General features: G+C 40.9%; 1 protein-coding gene across 2 annotated transcripts in view; it reads left to right on the top strand.

The window, feature by feature from the left end:
- ADAMTS12 (ADAM metallopeptidase with thrombospondin type 1 motif 12) overlaps nucleotides 1-12,597 on the top strand; it is a 387,476-nt gene that overhangs the window by 128,374 nt on the left and 246,505 nt on the right. For both annotated transcript variants that reach the window (XM_059916187.1, XM_059916186.1), the window contains exon 3: nucleotides 11,914-12,064. In XM_059916187.1, the coding sequence (XP_059772170.1) occupies nucleotides 11,914-12,064 (151 nt within the window). The remainder of the gene's footprint in view (nucleotides 1-11,913; nucleotides 12,065-12,597) is intronic.

Below are 12,597 nucleotides of genomic sequence, written 5' to 3'. Positions count from 1 at the left end.
CTCTCTCTCTCTCTCTCTTTCTTTCTTTCTCTCTCTCTCTCTCTCTCTCTCTATCTATCTCTATCTCTTATCTCTCTTTCTATCCAACCTCCCATAAGAAAAATAGTGAGTGAATCTGTGGCAACAGCTCTTGGGAATTGTAATTGAATAAATGCACTCAGTTTCAAGTACTATCAAGTAAGAAACAAAGAAAATTAATTAAGGGACAACTTTTCTACCCTTATGTGAGCAGAAGGTTTTCTTCTGGAACCCCAAACTGAGTACTTCCAGAAACAAACAACCATGTTAAGCATGCTGCAAGATGAGGAAGTGATTGATTGAGTCACAGGAAAGAGTCCAAGCACCATCACCTGGAGGAAAACCATGGGGACAGCAGGCCAGGCACTGTTCAGGCTCATTTTTATATATTACTTTATTCTGTTCTTATCAAAACTCCTCAACAAAGAATATGTTCTTGTCGCCATTTTACAGATGAGGAGACCGAGGCTCAGAGAGACCAAATTACTTGTGCAAATTACTACCCTGCTTGCTAGTGCTGGAGTTGAGTGTTGAACTCAGCCCTGTCTCCAAAGTCTGGCTTTTCCACTAGTGGAATACATACTGTGCTGTAGATTCTGTTTCCAGTAGGAGAAGGGGGAGGGCAGGACCTGGCTCCCGTGGTTGACCTAGAGACTTGGAAACTAAGTTTATTGAAGATTTCAGCCTTAATTCATTTGAAGAAATCCCAGTTTGAGAATCAGCCTTGATCTTCCTGAGCGATGCCCTGAAAACCAACCTCCCAGGCTGAGTGGTGTGTGAAGTTTGATTCGAAGGCTTCCACCATCGCTTCCAGCTCTAAGACTATCAAAAAGCAAGAAAGAGAAAGCTATTAATTCTGTCTCCTCTCAGATTTTTCCAGACAGTTCAATGTACGTCCAGGCACCACTGATTCTCCCCTAATTAGTGTATTTATTATGAAGAATTGGCTCAGACGATTATGGAGGCTAAGAAGTTGCACAATCTGCCATCTGCAAGCTGGAGAACCAGGACAGCCATGGTGTCATTTGGTCCATGGCTGAAGGCCTGACAGCCAGGGGAGCTGATGGTGTAAATCCCAGTCTGAGGGCTGGAGAAGATCTGAACCTCAAGAAATTGGATGACACCCACCCACATTGGGGACAGCAATCGACTGAGTCCACTGATTTAAATGCTGATGACATCTGGAAACGCCCTCACAGACACACCCAGAAATAATGTTTAATCTGGGCACCTCATAGCCTGTTGTGTTGAAACATAAAATTATCCATCACATCAGGGATCTGGGGGGAATGTTCCTTAGACTATCATAATAGCTAATAGCTAACACTTATTAGGTACATACTATGTGCTGACACTCATCCAAGCACTTTACACTAACTCATTTAGTAAACATGACACTTTTTAATAAGCTAGTTAACAAGTTACTACCTCTATTTATATTTTTCACATGAGAAAACTGAAGCCCAGAGAGCTTAAGTTACGTGCAGCTAAGAGATGAACCAAATGGCTGGACTTGAGAATACCTGCTTTCAGTCACCCCTTTATATCGTGTTCACTGTGGATGATGCTATGATAAAATGAGCTACTGTGCATTTATGACTACCTACCATATATATGTCAAGCCTTCTGCTAGGCATTTTAATACAGTGTCTCTGATAGTTATTACAACCATGCTAATTAAGATAGATTTTGCCCCATTTTACAGATGAGAAAACTGGGGCTCAACGTTTTAACTAATTTGACCACAACTCATGCTATTTTGATTAAACCCTGTCATAACTTTTTGATCTTATATATTTTTTGAACTCATTTTATCAACTTTCTAATGTAGGGATTTTTTTTTCTACTACTTGGACTCTGAACTGTCAGCCAGTGTGTGGGATGTGGTCTTGTGTATATTAGGGTTTGGGTAGGTTCCTCTGAAGAGCATCGGCGAGGTATGAGGACATGTAGGTTGATATTCTAGGGCTCTAACGGGGACAGCTCCTTCTCGAAGTAGAGCTTGGCTTTCGATTCTGTACGATCACAACCCCAGTCCCTGGCTTTTCCTGGTACCTCCATGCCGCTTCCATTCTGGCCTCAGGACAATGGCAGCTCCCTCACACAACCCTTGTCCTGCCAGATTTGTTCCCCATGATTCACTTTTTTTTAAAACATCTTTATTGGAGTATAATTACCTTACAATGTTGTGTTAGTTTCTGCTTTATAACAAAGTGAATCAGCTATATGTATACATATATCCCCATATCCCCTCCCTCTTGCGTCTCCCTCCCACCCTCCCTGCCCCACCCCTCTAGGTGGTCACAAAGCACTGAGCTGATCTCCCTGAGGAATCAGGCTCCCTGACTTCAGACTATACTACAAAGCTACAGTAATCAAGACAGTATGGTACTGGCACAAAAACAGAAATATAGATCAATGGAACAGGATAGAAAGCCCAGAGATAAACCCATGCACATATGGTCACCTTATCTTTGATAAAGGAGGCAAGAATATACAATGGAGAAAAGACAGTCTCTTCAATAAGTGGTGCTGGGAAACCTGGACAGCTACATGTAAAAGAATGAAATTAGAACACTTCCTAACACCATACACAAAAATGAACTCAACATGATTCATTTTAATTTGGGTAAATGTTACATTTTTTATACCTAGTTGCTTCTTTCAATTCTCTGCTGTGTGCATTACTTTGGTGTTTCCAAGTTGGCTCCTGATTGGCTTGATCACAAAAAAACAAACTATTATAGTGAAATGTCACATTTTTGCAGTTTGTTTTTCTTCTAAGACAAGTCTTCAAATTTTCCCTGGATTCCAGTACTCGTCACTGAATGATGCATACACATATGGACCCCTCTCCTTCACTAGTCAGCCACTCTGTAGAAATATGCAGTCCAATATGGTAGCCATTAACCACCTGGGGCTGTTTAAAGATAATAATTAGAGTTAAATGAAGTTAAGAATTCAGTTCCACTCTTACATTAGCCACAAATCAAGTGCTCAATAGACACATGTGGCTAGTGGCTATTGAGTTGGACAGTGCAGATACAGAACATCTCTGTCATCACAGGAAGTTCTATTTGACAGCACTGTTTTAGGAGGTAGGGACCAGATCTGTATTGTTGCAAAACCTGCCTGGCACATGTGCGACCAGGTGGATGCACCAGAGAATGTCTTCCTGGCTTGAGCTTTACCTAGGGCTGCCAAGACTAATATGCAAAATCTTTGTGAATCGATGACATTACCAGGTTACACTCCCCTTTGGCTCCATGAGGGCCAGTCAGGGAGCTCTTGGCCTCAGAGCAGAGGGGGGATTATTCCTGGAGGAATCTTCCCAGTGGTCTCATCTCTGTATGCTGAGGCTTCTGTCATCCCTTGACTTCTTTTTTTTTTTTTTTTAAACATCTTTATTGAAGTATAATTGCTTCACAATGGTGTGTTAGTTTCTGCTTTATAACAAAGTGAATCAGCTACAGATATACACACGTTCCCATATCTCCTCCCTCCCGCATCTCCCTCCCTCCCACCCTCCCCATCCCACCCCCCCAGGCGGTAACAAAGCACCATGCTGATCACCCTGTGCTATGCGGCTGCTTCCCACTAGCTATCTATTTTACATTTGGTAGTGTATATATGTCCATGACACTCTCTCATCCTGTCAAATCTCACCCCTCCCCCTCCCCATATCCTCAAGTCCATTCTTTAGTAGGTCTGTGTCTTTATTCCCATCCTGCCACTGGGTTCTTCATGGCCTTTTTTTTTTTTTTTTTCCTTAGATTCCATATATATGTGATAGCATACTGTATTTGTTTTTCTCTTTCTGACTTACTTCACTCTGTATCACAGACTCTAACTCCATCCACCTCATTACAAAAACCTCCATTTCATTTCTTTTTATGGCTGAGTAATATTCCATTGTATATATGTGCCACATCTTCTTTATCCATTCATCTGTCGATGGGCACTTAGGTTGCTTCCATGTCCTGGCTATTGTAAATAGAGCTGCAATGAACATTTTGGTACATGACTCTTTTTGAATTATGGTTTTCTCAGGGTATATGCCCAGTAGTGGGATTGCTGGGTCGTATGGTAGTTCTATTTTTAGTTTTTTAAGGAACCTCCATACTGTTCTCCATAGTGGCTGTATCAATTTACATTCCCACCAACAGTGCAAGAGGGTTCCCTTTTCTCCACACCCTCTCCAGCATTTATTGTTTCTAGATTTTTTGATGATGGCCATTCTGACCGATGTGAGATGATACCTCACTGTAGTTTTGATTTGCATTTCTCTAATGATTAATGATGTTGAGCATTCTTTCATGTGTTTGTTGGCCATCTGTATATCTTCTTTGGAGAAATGTCTATTTAGGTCTTCTGCCCATTTTTGGATTGGGTTGTTTGTTTTTTTGTTATTGAGCTGCATGAGCTGCTTGTAAATCTTGGAGATTAATCCTTTGTCAGTTGCTTCATTTGCAAATATTTTCTCCCATTCTGAGGGTTGTCTTTTTGTCTTGTTTATGGTTTCCTTTGCAGTGCAAAAGCTTTTAAGTTTCATTAGGTCCCATTTGTTTATTTGTGTTCTTATTTCCATTTCCCTAGGAGCTGGGTCAAAAAGGATCTTGCTGTGATTTATGTCATAGAGTGTTCTGCCTATGTTTTCCTCTAAGAGTTTTATAGTGTCTGGCCTTACACTTAGGTCTTTAATCCATTTTGAGTTTATTTTTGTGTATGGTGTCAGGGAGTGTTCTAATTTCATACTTTTACATGTACCTGTCCAATTTTCCCAGCACCACTTATTAAAGAGGCTGTCTTTTCTCCACTGTATATGCTTGCCTCCTTTATCAAAGATAAGGTGACCATATGTGCGTGGGTTTATCTCTGGGCTTTCTATCCTGTTCCATTGATCTATATTTCTGTTTTTGTGCCAGTACCAAACTGTCTTGATTACTGTAGCTTTGTAATATAGTCTGAAGTCAGGGAGCCTGATTCCTCCAGCTCCATTTTTCGTTCTCAAGATTGCTTTGGCTATTCGGGGTCTTTTGTGTCTCCATACAAATTGTGAAATTTTTTGTTCTAGTTCTGTGAAAAATGCCAGTGGTAGTTTGATAGGGATTGCATTGAATCTGTAGATTGCTTTGGGTAGTAGAGTCATTTTCACAATGTTGATTCTTCCAATCCAAGAACATGGTATATCTCTCCATCTATTTGTATCATCTCTAATTTCTTTCATCAGTGTCCTATAATTTTCTGCATACAGGTCTTTTGTCTCCTTAGGTAGGTTTATTCCTAGATATTTTATTCTTTTTGTTGCAATGGTAAATGGGAGTGTTCTCTTAATTTCACTTTCAGATTTTTCATCATTAGTATATAGGAATGCAAGAGATTTCTGTGCATTAATTTTGTATCCTGCTACTTTACCAAATTCATTGATTAGCTCTAGTAGTTTTCTGGTGCCAGTTTTAGGATTCTGTATGTATAGTATCATGTCATCTGCAAACAGTGACAGCTTTACTTCTTCTTTTCCGATTTGGATTCCTTTTATTTCTTTTTCTTCTCTGATTGCTGTGGCTAACACTTCCAAAACTATGTTGAGTAATAGTGGTGAGAGTGGGCAACCTTGTCTTGTTCCTGATCTTAGTGGAAATGGTTTCAGTTTTTCACCATTGAGGACAATGTTGGCTGTGGGTTTGTCATATATGGCCTTTATTATGTTGAGGAAAGTTCCCTCTATGCCTACTTTCTGTAGGGCTTTTATCATAAATGGGTGTTGAATTTTGTCAAAAGCTTTCTCTGCATCTATTGAGATGATCATATGGTTTTTCTCCTTCAGTTTGTTAATATGATGTATCACGTTGATTGATTTGCGTATATTGAAGAATCCTTGCATTCCTGGGATAAATCCCACTTGATCATGGTGTATGATCCTTTTAATGTGCTGTTGGATTCTGTTTGCTAGTATTTTGTTGAGGATTTTTGCATCTATGTTCATCAGTGATATTGGCCTGTAGTTTTCTTTCTTTGTGACATCTTTGTCTGGTTTTGGTATCAGGGTGATGGTGGCCTCGTAGAATGAGTTTGGGAGTGTTCCTCCCTCTGCAATATTTTGGAAGAGTTTGAGAAGGATAGGTGTTAGCGCTTCTCTAAATGTTTGATAGAATTCGCTTGTGAAGCCATCTGGTACTGGGCTTTTGTTTGTTGGAAGATTTTTAATCACAGTTTCAATTTCAGTGCTTGTGATTGGTCTGTTCATATTTTCTATTTCTTCCTGGTTCAGTCTCGGTAGGTTGTGCATTTCTAAGAATCTGTCCATTTCTCCCAGGTTGTCCATTTTAATGGCATAGAGTTGCTTGTAGTAATCTCTCATGATCCTTTGTATTTCTGCAGTGTCAGTGGTTACTTCTCCTTTTTCATTTCTAATTCTATAGATTTGAGTCTTCTCCCTTTTTCTCTTGATGAGTCTGGCTAATGGTTTATCAATTTTGTTTATCTTCTCGAAGAACCAGCTTTTAGTTTCATTGATTTTTCCTATTGTTTCCTTCATTTCTTCTTCATTTATTTCTGATCTGATCTTTATGATTTCTTTCCTTCTGCTAGCCTTGGGGTTTTTTTGCTCTTCTTTCTCTAATTGCTTTAGGTGCAAGGTTAGGTTGTTTATTCGAGATGTTTCCTGTTTCTTGATGTAGGCTTGTATTGCTATAAACTTCCCTCTTAGCACTGCTTTTGCTGCATCCCATAGGTTTTGGGTCGTCGTGTCTCCATTGTCATTTGTTTCTAGGTATTTTTTTATTTCCCCTTTGATTTCTTCAGTGATCACTTCGTTATTAAGTAGTGTATTGTGTAGCCTCCATGTGTTTTTATTTTTTACAGACCTTTTCCTGTAATTGATATCTAGTCTCATAGCGTTGTGGTCAGAAAAGATACTTGATACGATTTCAATTTTCTTAAATTTACCAAGGCTTGATTTGTGACCCAAGATATGATCTATCCTGGAGAATGTTCCATGAGCACTTGAGAAAAATGTGTATTCTGTTGTTTTTGGGTGGAATGTCCTATAAATATCAACTAAGTCCATCTTGTTTAATGTATCATTTAAAGCTTGTGTTTCCTTATTTATTTTCATTTTGGATGATCTGTCCATTGGTGAAAGTGGGGTGTTAAAGTCCCCTACTATGATTGTGTTACTGTCGATTTCCCTTTCATCCCTTGACTTCTGACTTAGGGTCCTGGCTGCGTATTAAATGATAGAAAGTTTTTCTGCGTCTTGCAACCCAGCAACAAAAAAGTTAATAATTCTGGAAGGCTGTAATGGCTTTAGGACTGGACCAGGTTTATTGGAGACTGTAGAAGTTCAGTCTTCTGTCTGTGCCCTCGAAAAGCATCTGCCCTCAATGGCCTTTGTCTCCCCTGGAACACAGCACTGGAATCTGTATCACCTAGGGAGGTACCTCCCCTCACCTTCCGCAAAGATGCTGTGTGAGGTGGGGAAAGGTCTGTGATACAGGACTCAAGTTCTGACCTCTAGGCCCAGTGGCATCAGAGCTTATGGGCTAGTGTCTCGGGACGTGTGAGCACTATACCTTTTTAAACACAAACATTCTAGAGCTTTGTTGTTCTCCTTTCTGCTGTTTTATGGATATCAGTCTCGTCTTCCTGGCTGGGTTGTAAACCTCGAGGGCAGGGGTCACTGCCCCTCTGAGAGCTCTTAGCACTGGGCTGGCCATGTGATAGATGCAGATTGATAATCCATAAGGGTGATTTGGGGGTCTGATTTTATCTTCTGTCCTGTGTATATAGTGAGCGACAGGTGATATCTTTCCCAGTGATCCATGCACTATAATTGAGTATCTTGGGTACCTCTTTATCCCAAATTAGTTTTTTTCTGTTCTTGATTTCAGAATATGTTCATCATGTTGTCTTCATCACCATGGTAAGAAACAAATTGATTTGTTAACTTCTGAAATTTTCAAGTGAAAAAGGCATTTCTTTCCAGGACAGGTTGATGAGTTTTAGTGACAATGTTCCACTGCACACCTCCAGGGGGTGCCACTCACAGTTTTTTCTATGTGAATAACACCCCCTTGAGTTGTGCAACACAGGGCCCTGAGTGTTGAATTTGATAATTTCCCCTTATGTCTTTTACAATACCATTGTTTTTATTCTTTGGTCTGCCGTTTTCACCTGTGGTAAAACTTGAAGGCATGACAGCATAGGTTAGATGACTCTTCAAGGTCTCTGGGCTTTGCAGTTCTAGAACATTCTATTCACAAATTGCTTGTAAGACACTACCAGTTTCCCATTGGACCCCAGATCATTGCACCAACTGAAGTATAACGTCAAGTACATCAAGATGACTAATACTTTGATGGGAGTTGAGGAGAAGGAGGAGAGGTTGTAGGCAACTATTCTCAGTAGGAGACTAGGAAAAATAAATTGGTACTAAAGACTCTTAAGCTTCTTCCCCCTCCTTCCTTAGCAGAGAGCAGTAGAGGTTCAATGCCAAATGACTCATGCTAAGGTAGCTCAGTCCTTTGTCTCATCCCCACTGGTTGGGACTGGTAAGAAGTAGTATGAAGAGTCTGGTTTAATGGACCTTGAGAAATCCCCCTGCCTTAAATTTCTTCCATTGGCCAGTCCCTAACACTCGAAACGAACTAGAAGACATTATTATTATTATTATTTTTGTATCAAGTAATGCTTCCTGTAAAGAATTAAGGATAGGTTTAAAACAAATGTATTAGTGTTAGAAATCAGTGTAAGGTTACCCTTGGGGATGGTATTGACTGGGAAGGGAAACAGGAAGTTTCTTGGCTGCTGGCAATGTTCTGTTTCTGCGTTTAGGTGTGCCCTCTATGAAAGATTTAGGGGACTTTACAATTATAACCTGCATATCTTTCTGTATTTTTATAATGCTTCAAAATATAGTTTATTTAAAACAATTCTTAGAAGAGAGCCTCAGGAAGCATTCACAGATATTTATAACTTAGTTAAAACAAGGAGGTGAGTTTATTTCCAAAGGACAGTTAGCAGTGTGCTGGGATACTGGATACTGGCAGGAGGAAGAGGAGATGACGGAGGTCAAAGGGCAAACTTGTCTGCTTTGAGCTTCTGCCTGGGGCTCATCCTGCTCTGGTTCTTCTGGGAACCTGTTCAAGCCCCCAGTGAATTAGATACCTTTTCCTCAAGTCCATTCTCATTCTCCTTCAAAGATATAAGAGGTGAGCAGTTTGTAGAGAAGACTGGAATGAAGAGCACCTTCTTTGGTCCAGATCCAGAGCTGGCAGTGGAAGAAGGTGGTTCTCTTGGGCAGTTAGCTTCAAGGAAAGCGTGGAGCCAGTCCTTCCTTCCGGTGGAAAGCAAACCAGTGTATCCTCTAACCAGAGCATGACCTGGCTCTTGTTAGATGAGAAGAGACCAGTGACCCATGGCCACTTGGGTACCAGGTGTACAAAGCTCTGTGTTTATATGTTGGGGGAGAGGGGAGGTGCAGAGCTCAGCTGGGAAATCTTCCCGCCTCACTCTCCGTGAACCAGTGATGTCCCGTCATCCCCTATCCTGTCCCTTCCCTTCTCTGCGACAGACACGGGGTCCTGGGGCCAACAGCCCCACTTGCATATGAGCAGATGTTCTGTTTCCCCTCCAGCTGGTGGGTCACCCTGCTCTCCTAAGTCTCCATCCAGCTTCTGAGAAATATTTAGGCTGTACAGGTGATTTCCAGGTATACACTGGCAAAGCTGGCCTCGTGCAGGAACGGAAATGGAAGGAAGCCTTTAAGAAAATGCTTGTTTGGCTTTCAGGCACCCTCATTCGTCTTGCCCATAAAATAGTTATTATGTTCTAAACTGGAGCCCCATCTGTTTCTTCTGCACCACCTGGGTCCAAAATTTGAGGCTGGAGAAATACCAATATATCCTTCTTGTTGATGTTATTTATTTTTTCTTCAAGGACTTTAGTATTAGGTTGATGGCAGTTGCACAAATGGCCCCCACACCGGCCATCCCCGAGGAGTCCTTGCCTTCTCTTTTGTTTCCATGGAACAAATGAGCTTCATTAGCAATAGGCCCACCGTCTCTTTGTGTCCCTGGTCTTTGTCTCAGAGTAGAAATATAATCCAATCTCAGTCCTGCATAAGTCTGTTTCCAGCTAGTTTATTGTAGTCTGGACCTTGTCACTGATTCCTGTCCCAGAGGTTTTTCCTCAAAGAAAGAGGCTGAGGAAAAAAAATGTCATGTTTCCTAAGAAATGCCAGCAAATTTGAAGTCAGATATAACCGCTTCTGGAGTTGGTAGTTAAAATAATACCACCCTGCATTTGTAAAGCAGTTCACATGGCACTTTGATAAGCTTCAGCTCATTTGCTTCTCCTAACAGCCCTATGAGGTGGTAGGCATTATCCACATTTTACAGGTTGGGTGACCCATTCAAGGTCACAGAGCTATTTGTATGACTTTCAGTAAAGTGTTCCTTTTTTTCTGTTCTCCCTGTTATCAAAGATACTTTAAGGTCAGTAATCAAAATAGGAAGCCAATTGTGAGGTTTATGTTTAGATCTGGTTGTATTACTGGTACAGTGCAGCAAACGTTTTGGAAAGACCCCCAAGTTAAAGCCTGTTCAGCAGAGAGCATCTCTGTTCACAGAGCCCCTGTTGCCTCCTGACCCCGGGGGCCGCTCACCCCATCTTCAGACTCGTCTGTGTAGCAGAGCATCCCCAGCTTGCTGACATGTGGTGAGGGACCCTGAACTTTGGGACCCATTCACATTTTTCCTAACCTCAAACTTTCCAGGTTTATTTTTGCAAACTTAATATTCATTGAACTGCTATATTGACTCCGGAGACCCTAAGACAATGAAAAGACGTAAAATCTGAGATCTGGCAAGAGTCTAATAACAGATAAGACTGTGGGCCACGCCCTTTTCTAGGAGCTTCGCATGTGTTAACTCATTTAATCTTCACAGCATCCCTTGGTTATCCCCATTTTTCAATTGAGAAGGCTTAACCTGAGCAAGTCATTTGTCCCAAATCACAGAGCTAAAAAGTGGAAGAGCTGGGATGTGAAGCCAGGTTAATTCCAGAGTCTGAGCTCTTGGTCACCTCAAGGTGAAGCTGCAAGGAGGGAGTCGAGGGCAAGCCCTCTTTTTCATCAATATAGAATTCAGATCCTGAGAGTTAAGTCCATCCTAGGAGATCATTGGCAAAGCAATTCCTAAACATCTTAACTGGGCACTAGGAAATTTTCCCAAAGAGAAAACAGAGTTGTCGGCTATACCGCTTCTAGACCTGACCTCCAAAAAGAGTTATTCATTGCCCAGCATTCTCCAACTTATGGCTGATTCCCGTATCTGTGAAATGAGAGTGCCCTCTTTAGACTCTTGGAAACTCAGGCTCAGATCAGGAAATTAGTATTATATTTCTTTGTTTCCTTGAGAGCAGAATGGCATTACACACTTCAAGTCAAACTGCTACTCACTTACAGGTAAATGTTCCCAAAAGTTGTCCATGAAATATGGATTATAAGTACCGGTTCCATAACAGGGCAACCGGGAAACACTGGTTCCTAATTTAAGATTCATAGATATCCAGCAATGAGTTATAGGGGTGGAGGGAATCCACGAACCTGAAAAATTGTATGCTACCTTTGGATATGTGTGTATATATACACTTTTTTCATTAGCGTCTCAAAGGGATCATTACCCCAAAACATTTAATAACTGTGACTATGAAGACATTTCACTAAATTATTTACATGTAGCTCTTCTGTGAGATCAAATGGCAGACGATGAAAGCACCGGTCTTATGAGTTTCAGGGCTCATCATAATCTATATAATTTTCACTTTACTAATTTTCTTTGCCTCGGTAAAGAATTGATTCAGATAAAACCTTTGTATTGCATGTATTTACAGACTGGATTTTTCCATCTGCCACATGGAGACTTTTTCATTGAGCCTGTCAAAAATCATCCGCTGGCTGAGGGACTGTACCACCCACATGTCATGTACAGGAGGCAGAGGCCGGGCGTCCCAGAGACGAAGGAGCCAGCCTGCGGATTAAAGGGTACTGTGACTTAATCTCCTCACTGGATGGAGGAGTTTTTCTGTTTTATTATTGTTTTTTTTTTTTACAACAAGACCTGTTCTTCTTCAAATCTGTTATCTCCTCCCCATTCTGTGGCCAGAAAATATGTACCCTTGTACCCTTCACTTCTCTGTACTCAAGTCTCTGTATTCTTAACGGGAAAGGAAAAAGGTATCTCTTACATCCTTGCCACATTAGTTGATGATATTTATATGGTATTCATAATGGTACATTTTTTCTTAAGCTTCTTCTGAATCCCTTGGAGGAAAATAGTTTAAATTACAAGCAATGCTTTGCAGTATCAGCAATGTTATAATACATTAGCATGGAATATTACTAGACAGCTTGTCATATCTGCGTATGGAAAACAGATTTAAATATTTGATGATGCTGATAGTGATAGCGTGAAGAGAAACTGAGAAAATACCAACACGTTATCAAATGATGAATTCAGCCAAGGTTCCTTTGGCTGCGTTTTGCCTGTAGTCCACTACAAGGTATGTTATCTGCCC

The sequence above is a fragment of the Balaenoptera ricei genome, chromosome 3 (assembly GCF_028023285.1).
Source record: "Balaenoptera ricei isolate mBalRic1 chromosome 3, mBalRic1.hap2, whole genome shotgun sequence".
NCBI lineage: Eukaryota > Metazoa > Chordata > Mammalia > Artiodactyla > Balaenopteridae > Balaenoptera > Balaenoptera ricei.
Note: the sequence above shows the minus strand (reverse complement) of the source record. Positions and strands in the feature narration are given on the sequence as shown.